Source organism: Haliotis asinina, chromosome 3 (genome assembly GCF_037392515.1).
Source record: "Haliotis asinina isolate JCU_RB_2024 chromosome 3, JCU_Hal_asi_v2, whole genome shotgun sequence".
Lineage (NCBI taxonomy): Eukaryota > Metazoa > Mollusca > Gastropoda > Lepetellida > Haliotidae > Haliotis > Haliotis asinina.
Genome location: NC_090282.1, coordinates 68,023,053 through 68,043,575, shown reverse-complemented (window position 1 = coordinate 68,043,575; position 20,523 = coordinate 68,023,053). Strand labels below are relative to the sequence as shown.

At 41.0% G+C, this 20,523-nt stretch overlaps 2 protein-coding genes across 2 annotated transcripts; both read left to right on the top strand.

Moving 5' to 3' along the window:
* The first annotated feature begins 34 nt into the window (after nt 1-34).
* LOC137278361 (uncharacterized) lies at nt 35-11,638 on the top strand. The gene is made up of 14 exons (XM_067810651.1): nt 35-138; nt 1,059-1,098; nt 2,189-2,288; nt 4,846-5,031; nt 5,673-5,802; nt 6,228-6,369; nt 6,843-6,952; nt 7,418-7,559; nt 7,849-8,002; nt 8,785-8,909; nt 9,789-9,909; nt 10,513-10,635; nt 11,060-11,156; nt 11,241-11,638. The coding sequence occupies exons 1-14, from the start codon at nt 87-89 to the stop codon at nt 11,267-11,269; spliced, it is 1,551 nt and encodes a 516-aa protein (XP_067666752.1). The 5' UTR covers nt 35-86; the 3' UTR covers nt 11,270-11,638.
* Nucleotides 11,639-16,376: 4,738 nt separating this feature from the next.
* LOC137278987 (uncharacterized) lies at nt 16,377-17,861 on the top strand. Its single transcript, XM_067811477.1, has one exon. The coding sequence runs from the start codon at nt 16,377-16,379 to the stop codon at nt 17,859-17,861; it is 1,485 nt and encodes a 494-aa protein (XP_067667578.1).
* Nucleotides 17,862-20,523: the final 2,662 nt, after the last annotated feature.

Sequence of the window (20,523 nt, the reverse complement as noted above, 5' to 3'; positions counted from 1 at the left end):
ACACAGATAACGATCATGACCTTGAGCTGAGAACCTCGCACCTGGTGCTTCACACGGCACAAGTCATTGTTCTTGAAACCTTGAATATGTCTGGATGGGCAGTTCTTTCACTGACGGTGGCACTGCTGTGGCACCATGGTAAGTCTAACTCTACTTCTTCAGCTAGAAATGACACTATGATAAATGCTCAGGGCCCCGATCCACATTGCGTTCGTATCGCAACGACACTGATAACACTTTGATAAACTATTGAACTACAACAGGTCGTAATGTTACGAACTCTTTCGTGGATCGGAACCCAGATAGACAAGTAAACAGTAACGCGTTTGCTGCATCTTGTTGATTAATTGCCTTAATTAATTCTTACCAACAAGGTCATAAACATTATTATGTGTCTACAGGTAAATCAGTAACATTATGTTAAGTATATACCATTAAAAAGTAGGGGAGATTGGATTTACGAGATTGATAAGCCAACGAGGAAACAGTTGATGAAGAAACATTATGGGAAAATGTACATGTGACACTTTATTCCATTCCTTTGCAAATGTTTCATTTGTGTGGATAGATATCACTTTTTCTCATATGCATTGGCACTGGCTAGTGGAATGCTCGCAAAATGGGACCCGTGAAGGTTCCGGGGGTAGAATAGGCCCTTCAGTAACCCATGCTTGCGATAAAAAGCGACTATGCTTGTCGTAAGGGGCGACTAACGGGATCGGGTGGTCAGGCCGACACATGTCATCGGTTCCCAATTGCCCTATCGATGCTCATGTTGTTGATCACTGGATTGTCTGGTCCAGACTCGATTATTTACAGACCGTCGCCATATAGCTGGAATATTGCTAAGTGCGGCGTAAAACTAAACTCACTCACTCACACACTCGCAAAATGGAATATCCCATACTTTTTATTGAATGGTATATAAACGGAGTACCTGTGACAATGTACAGTGTAACAATGATACAAAATGTCAGTATCTGGCACGGGCAGCTGTCGGTTGTGTGGTGTGGGAAGGTATCATTGGCATGACCTGTTACATGATGTCGATTTTGCAGGAGAATCAGCATGTACTTCTTGCTCCAGCACAACTGGACGGTATGTGTATTATCTGTCTTTTGTCATGTGTGTATTAGAACACGTGATGAACCTTACGAACAGCCTCAATCAATGATATTATCTACACCTGGCATATATTTTTCATAACGGTACTTAAATACATTTACTTTATAATGCTACACCTAAACAATATCTGTCATAATGCGTGGGGTGAATCATGAAATAATTCACATATCCCTATCAAAAGAAAAGTGGTGCATACATACATACATACACATAGACACACGTACGCACGTGCACACGCACGCACGCACGCACGCAAGCACGCACGTACATACACATATTAAACTGGGTGAGTGAATTTGGATTTTTATATTTGATATACATACATTCAAATTTTCACTACACATATATTATACATGTTTGTTTTGTTTGCTGTTTAATGCATGTTTGGTGTTTTAATGAATTCATGTTATGGAGCGCAAATATTTATAAATGGCACAGACGGTTATATAAAAGTGAGTTGCATACCATTATTTAAGCAATTAAGTAATTAGAAAATTCACACTAAAATGACCCCTGAAGGTCCGGGGTAGATTAGGCCTTCAGCAAGGCGACTATGTTTGTCGTAAGAGGCGACTAACGGGATCGGGTGATCAGAATCGCGGACTTGGTTGACACATGTCATTGGTTCCCAAATGCGCAGATGGATGCTTATGATGTTGATCACTGGATTGTCGGCGCCATATAGCTTGAATATTGCTGAGTGCAGCGCAATACTAAACTCATTCACTCACTCACACTAAAATGTTCACGTTAGAGGACATTCCCAACCATGGCTCCGGAAGACATTACCTCACACAATTACACAATGACTGATGTAATTACTATCAAACCTGTGAAGATCTGGTTGATCTTCACCAACCCATGCTTGTCGTAGGAGGCGACTATCGGGATCTACGTGTGGTGTCAGACTCACTGTTTGGGTTGATACATGTCATTTTATCCAAAATGCCCAGATGTTCGATGTTCATGTTATTGATGCCGGATGCATCACTCCATTATGTAAAGACCGCCATTATAAAGCTGGAATACTTTAACTAATCTCACTATTACTGTCTGCTTACAGGCGACACACCTATAGTAGCAGCACAGACCATCTCGAGAATCCAGGCCGAGGCTTTGTCAACCAGGAATTCGGCAGAGCCTCCAAATTTAGCCAGCTGACAGTATGTACACCGCTGTCATCACTGATGATCCAATATGCATCCTAATCAAGTTGGTTTCAGGTCAAGTGTGTTACTGTCCTGGTCGCCGAAAATAGCTGAGCAACATTCACGCACTCACTCATTGTTCTCAGGGGGCCGGTGAGATAGCCTAGTGGTTAAAGCGTTCGCTCGGCACGCCGAAGACCCGGGTACTAATCCCAACATGCGTGCTATGTGTGATGGTGTTCCAGATATTGATATTGCTGGAACATGGCAAAAAGCGACGTAAATCCCGACTCACTAATTTCTTTTCTTGAAGTGTGACAGTACAGCAATTGCCATCTCGGCAAAATAGGCAATCCGCAAGTACATGGATACGGACACTTGCAAAACTCTCATGAATTCCTCTGTCACATCAAGATTAGATTATGGTAACCCCCTTTTGTCTGGGACGCCAACTGTCTTCTCGCATCTTGAACGAATCCAGAGCAAAGCAGCGTGAGTAATAACTAGCAGTCGCCCAACTGAATCCATCTCACCCATCCTAAGGCAAGTCCACTGACTTCCTGTTAATCGTGTCACATTCAAACGTCTTCTTCTCACGTTCTGTACACTTAATGTGGACTCCTCACCACAGTATCTCAAAGGCGTTCTTAATCTGTACAAGCCCACAAGAACTCTCAGATCGTCAACCAAGCAGCATCCTCTCCATCCCATCAACGTCAACTAAACTCGGTGAAATGCCTTCTCTGTGTGTGCTCCTCGACTCTGGAACTCCACCCAAGTGGACATCAAACCCCGTTCAATCCTTCAAGAAGTCTCTAAAACAGTTTTGTTTTCCACTGCTCTTCCCGAAAAGCGCCGTTGAGCAGGCCTAGCCTGGAAATTAGGCGCTATACAAGTGAATTATTCAACTTATTCTAGAATCCAAAACCACCATAAACATACACGTGCTCGTGTTCAGGGCGGTGTGTTACAACCTTTTCTCGGACATTTTATCATTAGGATAAGTTTCGTTTTTGAGTCAATATTAAACCATTATTACACTATACTTTTCACAAGGATGCAAGGATTTGGTGATACATAAAATGAAACCTAGTATTAATCCAATAGCCATGGCATCTTTATCAAAGGTATTCATCACGTTCATTTAAAATTAGAAGAGCATATACAGTGAACATCAAATTGCCGGCACTTTATTTGTTGTCGACAGGGGTATTTACGGTGTGCCATTGTCACTACAGTGTTTTGAGTCTGAGCATAAAGAAACCTTGAACTGTTGCTGAGTACCGGGTCTCTGTCCCCCCAAACAGGCCTATATTTTCAAAGCTCCCTTAGTGCTAAGATAGTCGTAAGTGCCATACATTAACATTAATTTACAACTACCTTAGCGCTAAGAGAGGTTCAAACATCTAGGCCCAGATTACTAGAGTCACTTGTTAACAACAGACTATGGGTCAAACGCACTTAACTGTGTCACCGGGAAAGCTGATGGGTAACACAATATCTATGCAGAGCTATAGGATTAGAACAATGCTGATATTATTTAATACTTTGGTAGAACCGCCAGATATATTAATAACTTGGAGCTACAGATAGAATTTGTGAGATACGGTGTTCAATATTATGGAGGGGTTGTTTTGTGACCGATATATTGTGTGTCTTATTTATATGGAGGTGCGTGGTGTGACTTTATCACTACCAGGAAGGAAGTAGGATACATTTAAACCAACTTCAAACGTTGTTTCATGTTCCAGAGAATATATCAGCTAGTCTAGTCCCTTTATATGATAGATAGATTCAGAACAGAACCTGTCTCATATATTTATAAGATTCAGACTGTTAGTGCCCTAAATAGAAGAGAAATACAAAATGTGAGAATTTATAGAATTAAATCCTAGTTATGTGCAGAATCAAGATCTCTAGAGGATAAAATGTTAGGTTTTGAAGCATAGCGGAATTTACCGTTGTCTTCACGGTATAAATTTAGCGAAATCTTCCAATCTTCAGACTCAGTACTGGCAGCTGATACCTTTAGAATACGTATGACGGGTTTTTTTACAAGATGTGAGGGGCGGTGGGGTAGCCTAGTGGATACAGCGTTTGCTCGTCACACTGACGACCCGGGTTCGATTCCCTACGTGGGTACAATGTGTGAGTGCTTGGTGTCCCAATTGCAGTGATGTTGCTAAAAGGTTTCATAATACTAAACGCACTCAAAGATGAGATTTTCTGACTGCCCTTTGTTGTGCAATATTATTTTGAAAACTACAAAATGCCCTAAAACAGTATGCAGTTACAACTCACTGTATGTCAGAGTGAGGATATGACAACAAGAGAACTGCTAACCAATCCACATTTGTCCAGTTTCACCTGGGGAGTTATTTGACCGTGGAGATATAGACAGTGACGGTATATCATTCAGTGCTATTATAAAATTTCTATTTAACATACATGTACACATTATGTCTGTGTTTCAGTTTTTTCTGGCAATGTCTTAGTATAATTCACAATTATTGACTTTTTTAGCTGAATACCTGTCACATTATTTGAGTTTGAAACCGCAATATTTCGTCAGGTTTCACATCTGGAGGGTGAGCGACAGAAGACGGGTATGACGATGGTATGGCGGACATACATCTTGGACACGTTTAGAACTTCTGCCATCAGCTCTGACTTCCTTCACAAGGTTCGAGTAGATCTGACCAATCTTCACTCTGCTGGCATGACAGTCGTTATCCGCTTCTGTTACACTTTCCACAAGGTAAGTCATCTCTAGTTGCTGCTGAACGTAGGAGAAGAAGGTCCCCCGAATTATGCTTCAGCAGTGAGGTGTTTACTCTTTACGACCCTTCAAGATCTGGTCTAGAATTGATCTTCAGTAACCCATGCTTGTTGTTTAGAGGCGACTTACGGGATCGGTTAGTCAGGGTTGCTAATTTGGTTAACGTGTCATCTTATCTCAGCTTGGTTGGTCGATGCTCTTGTTGGTGGTCACTGGCTTGTTAGTCTAGCTGACCTGGTTGACATATGTCATCGTATCCCAGTTGCATTGTCTGGTCCAGTCTTGATTTTCCTCTCAGTGAAATCATGGGAAAATATCGATGCAGTACACGAGTTCTAACTTGAACAGTAATCGACATATTGTGTTTAACCCATTATTGCCGTAACACATTCAGTTAAATTTGAATGAACCTAGGAATCTGTATCACACTTACTGTTTAAAATAGAAGCAGGGTATTTAATTTCGTGATCGTAGACCAATAGTTTTGACCAAAATATTTATGCCTAACAATTGATTGCATTACCATTGTTTGCACATAATATAGATAATAATTATACAATATGACAGAATTGAATATTCTCAATGTTTAGAAATTATAATCCTTAATCCTTACTGTACAGACTTCACATGCTCCTTATGGAGACGCCACAGAACATCAGATCCTGCAGCACATCCAGCAACTCAAGCCAATCTTCCATGAGTTTGAAGGTGTCATTACTTCAGTAGAGGCAGGCTTTATCGGTACCTGGGGTGAGTACTGTATATAATCTCCTTGGGAATAGTTCATCGGCTCAGAGGAGGTTGAGTTTATCGCGTACTAACGCAATGTTTAGTTCGTTAAGACGTTTTGCACTTGTATGGCGAGGTGCATGCATGTGTCTGTTTGTGCGCGTGCGTGTGCGTTTTGGTGCCTTACAGAAGTACCATGGGTTCCTTACTACGAAATTATATGCCACCTCCGGCCAGACAAATACTTGTTTAATCCTCAAAAATATAAAACAAAAAACAACATCTCAGATGTCAAAGGTTGTTTTATCTTGTTTATGACGGGAATTGACACACCCAATAGATGATTCATGTGAGGAGCGTGAACGCGAGTTCTGCATGTTACCGGGTCATAAAATGTTAGTGATGGACGCTGAATTCCTTGAAACTCTGTTGACATTTTGCTGTAGGTGAGTGGTACTACACGACGTATTTTGGCGACCCCGAACATCGAAACTTCAACCTCTACCCCGGTTATGGCTACTCTCCCCAACAGTGGCAAGGAAGGAAGAATGTCCTCACGGCACTTCTGGATGCTGTGCCACAGTCAATGTAACAAACATACTTCCTTCCTGTGCAAAACAGTAGTAATAATAATAATTTTCTGAAATATCCATTAACTTTTCTGTCCCTTTTGACAAATACGTGATTGCCAAGATTCAGGAAAAGCATGCTAAACATTCCTTTGAAATGTCTCGCTTTATCTTAAGTACACTGTCGTGGATTTCCCATTGTTCTTGGTGCCCTTGATTTGATACCTCCTGATCTCATGGTGCTGATCAGGAGAGTGCCAAGCCTGTCTGACACTCTGGATAATACAGAAGGCTGCAGTGTTGGGGAGTGTACATATTATCCGCAAAGTTTGTGATGGGTTCGACTCGGCTCACCACAAATTCTTCTGGTTATTATGGTAACCCAGCGTGCCTGTTAGGCGTTAGATGTTTCCTATATCAACCGTAGACAGTGTTCAACTTAAAAAAATGTAATTTAAAAGTCTGTGTCACATTGTGTTGACAATATTTCAGTCAGGTCCAGCTGCGGTATCCGGGACAGAAGATTGCCATGTTCCATACCTCCAAGCCAATCACTTATGCCGATGTCAGCAAGAGTCCTAAGTCTTACATAGCGAGGATAGGTCTGTAAAGTAACTGTTTCAAACAAGATTTTTGTCACATATCAAATGAAGGGTAAATGTTCCTATGTTCTTATTAGCGATGACGTACCAAATCACACCATACCCGTGAAGATTCGGATGACAATTAGTAACCTATGGGGTTTTTTTTGTCGTAAGTGGCGACGAGTAGGATCTGGTGCTTAGACTCGCTAATTTGGTGAAGGTGTCATCGTATCCCAGCTATGTTGATCGACACTCATACTGGTGGTCACTGGATTGTCTGGTCCACATTCGATAATTTACATATAACTGGAACAGCAGAAAGTGAATAAATAAGTCACATTTGTGTGAACTGTGGGATCTAAAGCTGACGTTGTAGGAGCTGTAGCAGCCCTAGGAACAGAAAATGTAGGAGCTGCGTCAGCAACGTGAACGCTCCATTTTAGTAGTAAATATAACCTTGCTATGTTGCTATTCCTCCTATAGGCAACCACAACGACTGCTTCCTCTCCAGCGACAACGACGTGGGCACCTATCATGACGCAAGTGTTGAGAGGCCGTATCTGGCTGCAGAGTCCCGTTATCTCATCGTTGGAGGAGAAACATGCCGAGTAACCAAAAATGACAGGCACGAATTATTGACTCATGGTCCACTACAGATAATTACAGCCCGTCTGCCTCAAAAGCGGACCGACGAATTGCAATCTAACTCGAAAACAAATATTATAAACCTATAATACTCAATGAAATGCCGATCATAATCAAAACATTCATGACTCTTCCAGATTAACCGTGACCCCAAATCTAATGCACAATATAGCGTATCAACCAAAACTTGTCATGTAACGATAACATTGTCTTGCAACAATTTTTTGTCAAAATATACAGCAATGAAAATCAGTGGATCTAACTTCCAGGGACCACTGCCCAACAGCCCTGTCTGAGATGAAGACGTACCACTGGACGTGGCTGAACCAAGGCTTTAACAAGGATATGTACGCCATCTGGGAGAGAGAAGGTTGCTATGAAGAAGTTCACAGAAGGCTTGGCTATAGATTACGGTTAACTCAGGTAGGAATTAATCAGTAAGTGGAGATTTGGTATGAAACATTGGCACAGCAAATACTGTTGGGTTGTGCTATGTGTTTTATGAGTAGGAACTGGGGACTGGTATAGAGAAAGGGATTTTGGGCACCAGCTAGAACAAATGAGGGAGTTATGACTATTGAGCAGGGAGTAATAAGAGGTCACAGAACGGGAGCCGTTAGCTGTGAAAACCAGAGTGTGGAGGCTATAGGGTTGGCAGTTTGTATTGCATCAATGTGACTCAACACATAAAATGCCCAAGATCACCAAGAGTTCACGGTTACATATAATACTTCAACCTAAATTCACCCAAGTCTTCAGATTTCAATTCATTTGGATGCATCAGTGACAAAACGATGAGTATGTGTTCCGGAATCTATTCAAGTGAACAGCTGACAAGTCTTTGCATATGTTTATGACGGGTCCCGCCGATGGGCCAGGGCCTGGTATCACAATTTGATAGTGATTTCATCCTAGCTCATGTTGTCAAACACCGGACTGCCTGGTTCGGACTCCGCTGCATGCACCCTGCATCGTACAGCTGCAGTACTGTTGAATGTTGTGGGAAATACCATGGAAAGGGACAAAATGTCTTTGGACTTTTATATGAATAATTATATATATTTACAGACTTTGATGTATTGATTTATACAGACTCTCTGTAGAAGTGAGGTCTATTTACATGAAATCAGGTTGAAATATATTTAATAATATATCATATCAATTTTGTTAACCTAATTATACTATTGCCCATTCCCGCGCTGCAGTCAACTCTTCCAGACAACGTGCAACCGGGTGCAGATTTCTGCATCCATCTAAGTGTCACAAACGACGGCTTCGCTGCCCCAGTCAAGGAGATGGACGTCACGCTTGTCCTGCTTGACAAGTCCAGGTAGGAAGAGTCTGTATTCCAGATGGACGTAACCCTTGTCCTGCTTGACACGTCCAGGTAGGCATAGTCTATGTTCCAGATGGACGATAGGGTAGTCAAGTGGTTAAAACTAAACCTGGGCTCCATAAAAATATGTAAAACCAATTTCTGGCGTCCCCTGCCGTGATATAGTAAAATGCAGCGTAAAACCATACTCACTCATGCACTCTCTCTTCATGTCCCAGAAAATAGGATGTTTTGGGAGTAGGACATGATTAACGAATTTACCATTCACTGTTTTGATAAAATACATTTAGTTGTGTTTAAATTTAGGCTTTAATAATGTTGTCCATAACAGATACTCGAATGGAGATTTGTGTAGCAGGAGTGCTTATTTGCTATATATTATAAGCTATGTCCTGTTCCAAAAAACATACGGGGCCATGGAAACATATTACTGAGTGACTAAGTGTCTATTTCCGTCGCTTTTATTTTCGTCACAATGACCCATCAGATATTGACTTCGCGTTTGACTAATGTCAGGAAACGAACCGGGGCAAAATGTTTACCTGCTAGTCTTCCGTTTACCTCCCTCAAATTCAAGAAAGTTGTTACATATCACGAAAATATCCAGGGTATACGTTCCGATATATTTTCACTAATATTTGCATTCTCTATAATCGAAGACGCAAGACAGTAGAAACTTTCAAAAACATACAATCACACGAATAGAGTGATGGAAAATTTTATTATTTCAACTTCTGTGTAATAAACATGAAGTTGTTATCCGTATTAATTTTTTCATGGTTCCCGCTATTTATGTCAATCACCAAAGTCAGCCTAAAATAGTTTGAGATGTACTACTTCCCATCCCCTTATTTACGCTTTTTATTTTCCCAGGTCGAAATATTACGGTGCTCTAATGTCCAACGTCGATGTTCGCCTGTGGCAGCCCGGCCAGGTTCATACAGTTGCTACATCGGTCAACATCCCTACCTCAATCCCAGCTGGACAGTATGATGTGAGTGTCCAGCAGCACTCAGTCCATACCATATAATAGTGCCGTGCACACCACCAAGTCCTCACAACCGTTATACGACCGACTGGTTCAATAGCTGAAAGAGTGGAAGCTTGAGGGTTCGACCCGATCTTATCAAACCAAAAGACGATAAAGTGTGCCACTTTTTGTTTCCCTGCCTCTCGCTAGTCAAGGCAGTGTATTGACTGAGTTGAGTAATCGTGTTAAAATCTGCCGTGGTATCTCAATGAGCCTGGGCTACATTCGAGATGAATTTGCTTATCTTGAAACATCAGTTCCAGAGTATACCTAAGAAAACTACTGTCCTATGTCGTCTCAGTATTAAAGATAAGACCCGTGATGATCTGGGTTAGAACCGGTTTTCAGCAGCTCATCGTTGTCATCGGGTGGTCATCACTCGTTGACTTATTGACGAATGTGATCGTGTCCCAATTAATGCTCATGGTCTTATTCACAGTTTCTGGCTCAGATTCGATTATTTGCAGATCTCCGCCATCTAGATGAATTATTGGTGGGCGCGGTGTTTAACAACAAAAGTACAGACATAGGTTTCGTATATGACGTTCTACAATTTCCATTTGACAGTTGTACCTGGCTATAGGTGACAAGATCCTGAAGCATGAGTCCGACTACTACGTCCTCCTGGCCAACAGTGGTGGAGTGCCAGTCAACAATGAAGGTCTCAACAACCTGAAACATACACTCCATGTGAGTCTTTACCATTGCATAAATTTATTTTCAATCTAATAGTCATTGATACAGTAACACTAATACAAACCAACACTGTTTGTCTCTCTTCATGTTTAAAGTAAGCAAAGAAAAAGCAATCAAATTCAACGTGTCCTTGGCGAGATTACGCATCCATAATTGAGCACAACGCTGCACATGATGCCCCAACCTTAGCTAAATTATCAAATTCTGAGGCAGATTTGAGGCGCTTCTGAAGCCAATCGGTTGAAGTGTTCTTTCGTCATGCCGAATACCCTAGTTAGATTCCTCAGATAGGAATAATGTATGAAACCTATTTCTGAAGTCCCCCTCCATGATATTGCAGGGATATTGCAAAAAGTGGCCTAAACCCAAACTGACTCACTGAGACAGATAACAATACAGCGTACCTGTTGTTATATAGGTGAGTGGATCACACCATTCCGGGGGATCGTCAGCCTGCACCAGGGTGGCATCGTGGACTCCGCCAAAGAAGAGCAAGTACAACCGGCTGTTCAAAGGTCAGTCACTGTTTATCGTACACGTGTCATTGTATTCCAGCCAGTATTGTGCATTTCCTAACTCTCTGTCCTGTCTACTTTCAGTGTCATCATATGCACCAATCATTGGTTGAGTGGAGTACTCTGTGTAAAACAAATATGAGAATAAATTAACGATGTGAGTATTTTCTTGGCATGTGATGGAAGGATTATTACTGAGTTGACTTGTTCTGCTTTTACCGTTTTCTAAACGATGACAAACGGTACAATTAACATGGCATGGGATTTCCTGGAAGGAATACTTTACCATCATACTTCTTCCCAAGTAAATGTTATCATAATTCCTCTGTGGTGTTATCATAACCCGTTCTTGATTCATCTTTAGCAAGGATATACTTCTATATCGTTTCTGTCATTAGCAAGGCTATACCTCTATACTGGCTCTATCACTACCAAGGCTATACCTCTATATCGGCTCTGTCAATAGCAAGGCTATATCCGTATATCGGCTGTATTAATACCAGGGCTATACCTCTATATCGGCTCTGTCATTACTAAGGCTATGCCTCTATATCGGTTCTGTCATTACCAAGGCTGTATCAGTATGTCGGCTCTATTATTACCAGGGTTATATCTCTATATTGGTTCTTTCACTACCAAGGCTACACCTCTATATCGCCTCTGTCGTTATCAAGACTATATCTCTATATCGGCTCTGTCATTACCAAGGATATACCTCTATATCGACTCTGTCATTAGCAAGGATATACCTTTATATCGTCGCTGTATGTTTGTATTTATATAATGAAACAGTTGATAACGAACTGTGGACAGTGACCAAAGTACCATGGGCCGATGGCTTACGTGTACCCCTTTTGCATATATTTGTATATTTTCCAATGTACAATACATTAGAAAGGCCATACCTCTATATCGGCTCTATTATCACCGAGGAAACACCGTCATGTGGAATCTGTCATTACATATATGCACAAAACTGTACACACGCGCACACACACATCTACAAAAGGATTGATTTTCAAGCGATTTGCAGTCGTCGTTGTCAGGCAAGCTGTTCTTAATCACAGTATACATAGACACGCTATAGATAAGTATCGGACAAGAAGAAGTCATTTGAAACCTGATGTTTGTAAAATATGAAACGTCTTCGTTTATCTGTAGCACGATGCTTGGATCAGATCACGTAGGAATTATCCTGTGATCGACGTAGCTTTCATCACTTCAAACCTGTACAAGATGTCGAAACTGTGTACCAAAGGTGCCCCGGTAGGTTCAACATTCAGTATCGTCCTAGATGTGTAAGCATACAGTTTGCATGTTACTGTCAAGAAATTCCTTAATACGACTGATTTCCCGTTGATAAAGCTACGTCAATTCATATGTCAATTCAGTTAATTCTCTGTTCATAATATGCTAGTGCAGCTGTCTCATAAACACAGTTTGTTAATATCTTAACCATTCGGACAGACAGTAGTCAAATATTCCTTTCGTGTATATGCATAAATCTGTATACCATTCAAAACAGTAGGGGATATTGGATTTACTTCTTGAAGCTAAGAAGAAAACAAATGATGAAGAGAAATTAAGGGAAAATGTGACAATTTATTCCATTTCTTCAGATATGTATTTATTTGGATATATGTTATCTTTTCTCATATGCATAGACATTGGCAAGTAGTATGCTCGCAAATTCGAATATCCCCTATTTTTTCGCAGTAGTGTATATGTGAGTGTGTGTTGTTCAGCATGTAACAGATCAGTGCTTTCCTCGTAAATACAGTAGTCTATTGCTCACCACGCAAGACCATTAGACAGTTCAACATTCCAACATACAACGTTCTTTGGCTCATAGCGATCTTTGGCACCATGACATCATGGCTGTGCAGGTTGTCTTAAGAACGTTGGTTGACTCATTAACACATGGTTGATCTTAAAAGCTGATGAAACGGTTACGTTCGTTATGGTCAGAAACAGCAATGGTTCTTTTAGTATATGTTGTATTCCTGACTTGGAAAAACTTGGAAAAACAGAAATTCAAAACATTTAAGGTTATATTACTAAATGATTCCATTGACATTGAATTTAGATGATGTGTCCAAAACCCCCTTCCTGCTCCCATGTCGTCCTTATTCTGCTGTCTTTGACGCTGTGGTCGGCCGTGGTATACAACATCGTCGTACAGTCCACCACGAAGCCTCAGTATGCCATAAAACCGTCAGACGGTTCAAAGGGTTTCGGGATGAAGGACTACTGGTTTCCTCCACCTTGGCAGGGGATTGCGTTCCATATGGAAGACAATCGCTGGTCTAACCACAATGACATATGCCAGTCAGAGGAGAACTTCACGGCTACGCGCATTGTAACACGTGGCAGCCATACTGTCTTCCTGTACAACCATGTCTCAGAGAGTAGCAAATCAGAGGATTTGACAACGACCAAGACATTCACGAGAACAAAGAAAATCATCAGACTCCTCAAAAAAAATCAGAAATGCGTATTTGTTGATATTGGGGCAGGAACAGGAGCCTATAGTCTTGGAGTTGGTGCCACAGTGAAAAACAAAGTGGTCTCTATTGAGCCGTTACCAGATAACGCAAGACGTTTATGCAGAGGCGTCATTGAGTCTGGACTTCGATGGAAGAACTACCTTGTCACGAATGTGCTTTACAGCAGCCATACGCACCTGACACTAACACCTGACGAAACTGCACCAGACAATTACTCAATAAAATCGCTGATGACATCAAAAAAGAAATCAAAACAAGATATCATGTCATTCTCAATACTGCTAGACGACCTTTTGAAAAAGTTCAAAATCACCGTTGCGGGATTGCGAATATCAGCAATGCACAATCCTGACAGGATTTTGAAGGGTGGTAAAGAGTTTTTTGAAAAGGTGGACGTCATTTTTGTGGTGACTGAGTGGCGGAGAAGTAAAACGTTCAACGGGAAGTACATTTGCCACTTTCTGACAAAAAGAAATATGTTGCCCTACTCCAGCTTTGACTTCAAGAAAGCTCTACAGATAGAGGACCATCAAAAATGGCCTTCAGTTGTAACATGGATAAAAAAAGGTGTAGTTTATTGAAACATGCACATGGTTGAGACACTTAAAGTATGTGATGAATTAACACTCCATCATTGTCTCTGTGCGAGGAGGGGGGGGGGGGGGGGGTAGGATTAGGGAGGGGATGGGACAGTTTTGGGGAAACGGGGAGGGTGCGGTACTGGATTCGACCAATAATACAAAACATGGCAACGTTAGCAATCTCTATCATTTGTGTTTGTCTTCTAACATACAGCAGGCACAATGATACATGCCTCACTGAGTCAGTGGTAATAGATATCATTCATATAATACATGTATACAGTAGTCAAGCATCAATGGTTATCTCTGAAGCAATATTTAACGATTAACGAGCTTGATAACAGGACACATTTCAAATCCCTTTCTCTTGCTCATTTGGGTACACTCAAACGCTAATATCCAGGATACGTAGCACATATATTGAATAGAAAATGATTAAGTCGACAGCACGTCACATAAATATCATCTGTTCCAAAGATTTATATCACCCAAACCGATTAATAGGAATAGAAAATAACGAATTTCGTCATTAATTATGATGGTAGTTAACAGTAATATATCATAATTATGCTATGAATGTGTTCAACACTGAAACAACCAAAATATTCTAATGATATATGCTGGACAAAATAATTTAGGGATATTGGTGTTTTTTTGTGACTCATATTTTAACAGTATGTCAACGAATAAATACATATCATTATTCATAATTTCAAAATGTACATATATCGCTAACTATTTTTGTCAAGTATATATTTCAGTGAATATTTGAGAAATACATTTGGGTTAATTTCAGTGTAGGTCAGTATTTGGAGGCTTTAATAAGAATAAAAGAAACGCTTGGTTCACAGGGCTTACAGAGCAACGACGCGTATCTTCCGACAGTACTTATTTAATAAAACAAGTTTCCGAAACGGTCATTATTCTGTTTTCCTTTTCCGCTATTTTTGTCGTGGGCAAAAGTGTGACACACTTGTCACACTAGTCATTTTGCACCTGCAATGACGTCACTCCATAATTGTCCTCAGGGGACACTTTTTCGAAATTTCCCTCAAACCTCATACAATCTCGCTTCCTCGGGTAATTATCTGCACAATGTCCCACTGACCCAGGCATTATCTTAATAATGTCCCTCTGCTCCCGAACGTAATACTTGTTTTGAAGACTGATATGACTTTGTCTTGCCATCACTGAATAGGACCGTAAAATATGACATTATGGACAATTTCCAATATGTATAGTCCCCACACACGGCTTCGAGGATTCTCTTGCTGCCTTGGCGATTTTATACACTAGTTTCCAAAGGATCGCTGAAAGAATGAGATTGTTTAGATGAGATATGAACCAGATGTTTCTCGCAAGACCAGTAGTGCGGGCATATGGAGATGGTAATATACAGATGGTAATATACACGCTTTCGGTGGACAAAGTATGCAATGCATTTATCATGGCAAACGTGTGAGTTCTCGTAGACACACGATAGCCTGAAAATGGGAGATGGTAATATACACGCTTTCGATGGACATAAGCATGACAAGCAGCTGCTTCTGAGGTGCTTCTATACTCACTTCTGAATTCTAATCCTTCTATTATGACCATAATTTGATACACCCGATGATTGTCTGCAATAGTAAGGCACACATGAACACGCGAGGCTGGTCCATGCCCGTGTTTACATGACGGGGTAAAGGTGTTCTGTAACAAGATGGCGGATAGCACTGGTTTTCATGTCTGCCTCGAGATACACTATCAGGCAATCCGTGAGGCGATATTTATCGCCAAGGGCATGGCATGACAACGTACTCACAAGGTACAAGGACACCTGATGCAGGTAAGACAACAATTTCTCTTCGGAACCTTGATTTTACAAGCGCTATATAAATATCCCGAACAATGTTTTCACTGATTTCAAGCGAACAAATATTGGAGTGTCAAAGCGAGATGTCCGAAATACAAACACGTCTGTTGTACTGCTGTTGTTCAGACGATCTAATAATGTTGAGTGAATTATTGTCTCCTCTGTTTTATGTAAGTCATAGCCGTGATCATGAATTCCGCCAAGGGGCATTCCCCCGAAATGATATTGGAATGTAGAAGAAAATGCAATCCCTTACATTAATCTTTCAGACACCATGCTCGCCTCCGCATCCAGATTTGAGAACATTTATAACTCCTGTCAAACAAGATACCGCTTGATACTACTCCTGTTGGTAGTTCTGGCTGTATTGCTTATCATTACTGCAGTAAACGAGGGATATCATACATCTACCTTTACCGACGAAACCGTGTCCATTCCGTCTGAGCCCAGTTGGTCCGCGATGTCGGAAAGCAACTGGTCAGTCCTGGGCACTGGGATTGTGATGAGGCGTCAAAATCTGACCTGGAACATCCTGGACAATCTATGTGACACAACTGACGCTTTCATACCGCTGAAGATCCCCATTGGAAAGGTCGTAGTATATGTCCATGATGAAGACGATGAAATTGCGTTTGAGCAGAAAGATAAAAAGATCTTGAAACCTATACTGAATCTTATGTGGAAGTACTTTGACACCTGTTTCATTGATATTGGTGCCAATACCGGCCTGTTCAGTCTGACCGTGGCAGCTCATGGAAACGCCGTTGTGGCCATTGAACCATTCCGCGACAACATTCCAAGGTTCTGTAAAGGAATTTTAGACTCGGACTTGGTAGGCAAGTGTTACATTGTGACAAACGCACTATGGGATACGAATAGACAGGTAAAAGTGACACCAGGTTTGGGGAAATATAATCACAATTACAAGGTAGTGAAGGCCCGCAATCGAAAAGGTGAAACAACGAACACGATTCAGCTCTGGGAGTTGCTCGATCAGTTCCCTATGAAGAAAGCAGGGATCAAGATCGGATCTCATGACAATGTGACTAGTGTGTTGGCCGGGGCTGGGAAGCTGTTCGAAGAAGTGGAAGTTGTATTTGTTCATGTAAACTGGTTGTATGTACTCCAAAAACGGTACGACAAATTCGTCCTCAGTTTCCTTCAAAGCCGAGGATATAGATCGTATGGTTATTGGGAGCACTTCAAGCTGCTTGATGACCACCCAGACACATGGCCCCAGTATGTCTTCTTTATGAAGGAAGATAAGGACAGCCCCTTCGACGTAAATCAGAAACATAGGCAAAAAAAGGCAAGGGGTCAACAAGGCAATGATGACGAGGATTATAATGAAAACTATGATGACGACAATAACGCATCCGGTGACCACCAAAACTACAAAGCGTATGATGACTACTACGACTACGATGACTACGAAGATTACGTGGACGACGAAGACTACGTGGACGACGAAGACTACGACGACTTCAATGACTATGATCCATACGATTATCTATATGAGGAGGAAGATGCCCAAAATGCCAACAGCACCTCATCCGGCTCTGTTGAAGAAGAGTGGGACATCTGGTCACGGATGATACAGTCGGAAGGTGGGAGCGTTGCGGCAGATACTAGTGAGGACTATGACGATGTCGTTAACGATGACGAAGAAGATGACTCCACCTGGTGGCGCTACGTTGATGTCGAAACAGAGGTTGAGGACATTGACGTCTGGCTAAACGACGACAAAGGACATACATGATGGTGTATTTATATTAAGGCCGCTTAGCAGGAACGTTTTAATACTTCAATAGCCAAAAAGATTGCATGTATCTACTTCTGCTTGTAGTTGTTGGTAATTTGCATATCCCGCAAAAGCCACATGAGTATTTTGTCCGGCTGCCCGATGTAGCAAGAATACATACTATTATCTCGCTTGGAGAATAGGTTTAATAAACATGTACAAGAATGTATGTGGATTTATTTATTTATTTATTTATTTATTTATTTATTTATTTATTTATTTATTTATTTATTTATTTATTTATTTATTTATTTAAGCCATAGACTAACTTATGTATCTAAGAATGTTTTCTAAGCGCCGAAGTGTATTTAGTTAGTCAGGAGAGCGGAAGTTAGGTGAAGCGACCCCTTCTCCTGTCTTACGTGTGGCATCTTCCTTAATGTTCAAGGTTAGGGTGATGAAACAAGGATAGGGGTTGATCAGAATCATTATGAGCTTAAACTTAACACTGATCTGAGTTAGGCTTAAAACAAACACTCATAAGCTTACAGTAAACACTGATCAGAGTTGGGCTTAACGTAAAGACTGATCCTAGTGGGACTGTAAGTAAACGCCCATCTGAGTTGGGCTTAACGTAAAGACTGATCCTAGTGGGACTGTAAGTAAACGCCCATCTGAGTTGGGCTTAACGTAAAGACTGATCCTAGTGGGACTGTAAGTAAACGCCCATCTGAGTTGGGCTTAATATAAAGACTGATCAGAGATGGACTTAATGTATAGAGTGATCCGAGCTTGATTTAACGTAAACACTGACAAAAGTTGGAGACGTTTTAAAGCAGAGAATAGTCAAAGTTGGACTAGTTTTATAGTAGAGAATGGTCAGAGTTGGGCTAAATGTGTGCTGGAGGGGAAGCAAAGCTGCGAATGATGAACGCTGAAGGACAGATTGGGGGTTAACGCTGCAGGCAAAGGGAGGCTAGGGGTAATCGTTGGCTGATGTGGAGTTTATTGGTGATTTTACGGTGCTTACTGGTAACAGGAAGGAAAGAGCTTTACAGTCATCTCAAATTCCACAGTAAGTAACGTGACAGCCATATTGCACAACCGGATCGCATAATCTTGAAATCAAGATTCACACGGCCACTTGTCTGAAAACAACACAACAATGAACGTAGCTGACATGTAGCGATTGTTCAATATGACTTACACCAAATTGTCGGGGGAAATGGTGACACTGTAAATTTAAGTAGGTGATACCATATCCGCACATAAGTCATTCTTCCGTTGTAGTAAGATTTATTAAAGCCACTCCTTACCGTTAATAACCGCGTCCAAATAATAAGTAACAACCCATCTCATCCAAACTGTGGAGGTCAAGTCATCTCTTACATGCCTGCCTAGTCCAGAAAGCATTTTCAAACATACATGCTAGGAGACCGTTCATAATTTATGGCTGATGTGTGTGTGTGTGTGTGTGTGTGTGAGAGAGAGAGAGAGAGAGAGAGAGAGAGAGAGACAGAGACAGGGACAGAGAGTGAGAGAAGGTCACATGTACATACATACTGTAATGTCAGTATACCACTTTTGCAGTTACGTGTCTCTGTTACAGGTCACTGTTGCAGCAGTGTGCTACTGAACACATTGTACTGAAACGGCTATACGTGAACGCTTTATACCACAGTATACATAAACAGTTATTACTAGACAGATGTAGGGGTAGGTGGAAAACCTCCAGATGAAATGGCCCAACTTTCCATTCCGCTATGAAACAAGAACCAAGGGCATGGAAACTACTGTAGATAGATAATAGGGTCGATTTGTACTTTTAAGTATGTTCTTGCAAGTAATTAATTTTTACATTATTATCAGGACGTCCATGTTATAAAGTAATCCACAGAACAGCGCTTGGTCGCTGATTTTGGTTTGGACTGTGTTACGAGATTGTCTTTTTTCTAATTTGTATAATCGTTGATTAGGCGATAATTATCACTGGGTCACAATGTTTAGTGTTTTGAGATGGAGTTGTGGTTTACATTTCGTATCACATATGTTTAATGGCAATAAAAATAGTATTTTTAGCGGCAGGCCTTTTGATAGTTACCTGACCTTAGAAATCTAATGTTTACCTCCTGTACATGAACGTTCTGACTGAATACTGATATAGACACGCTTTGCTGGGAAGTCCAAGAATCTGTGTCTGCTGACGATCACACACGGACGTACACTCACGGACTTTTCATCTTGAGTTCTGCCTCTGCTTATCACCGTCTGTTTGTCAACAACATCATCTACATTCAAGATTAACACTCCGTGCCCGACTTCTCTGTCTTTGGAAAACAAGCTCCATTTAGTATATCTGGTGTCACTGATATACCAGGACTCTGGTGAGTTAATATTTAATATTTGTGACCCATTACTTTAGACATGTGACTCAACTGCAATGGAATAAAAATCTGTATTTTGGTTCATTGTAACTTGAACATTGTTTCTTCAATATATTATTGAATATTTTAGACTTCTCTGTATTGTATTTTGCTGGTTCAAAGGGGATTTCTTATACTTTTACGCCAGTTTATTAAGCGCAACTATTGTCACAAATATTTCGTGGAATACCTTGTGGTGACGCTTCGATGGGATAGTCTATTGGTTAAAATGTTCGCTTGTCACGCCGAAGACCCGG

Excerpts from the sequence above, each read along its gene's own strand:
- LOC137278361 (XM_067810651.1), top strand. The coding sequence starts at position 87 with ATGTCTGGATGGGCAGTTCTTTCACTGACGGTGGCACTGCTGTGGCAC. Across the intron at positions 6,953-7,417 it reads GTCTTACATAGCGAGGATAG|GCAACCACAACGACTGCTTC; the intron begins GTCTGTAAAGTA and ends TTCCTCCTATAG. Across the intron at positions 8,003-8,784 it reads ATAGATTACGGTTAACTCAG|TCAACTCTTCCAGACAACGT; the intron begins GTAGGAATTAAT and ends CCCGCGCTGCAG.
- LOC137278987 (XM_067811477.1), top strand. The coding sequence starts at position 16,377 with ATGCTCGCCTCCGCATCCAGATTTGAGAACATTTATAACTCCTGTCAA.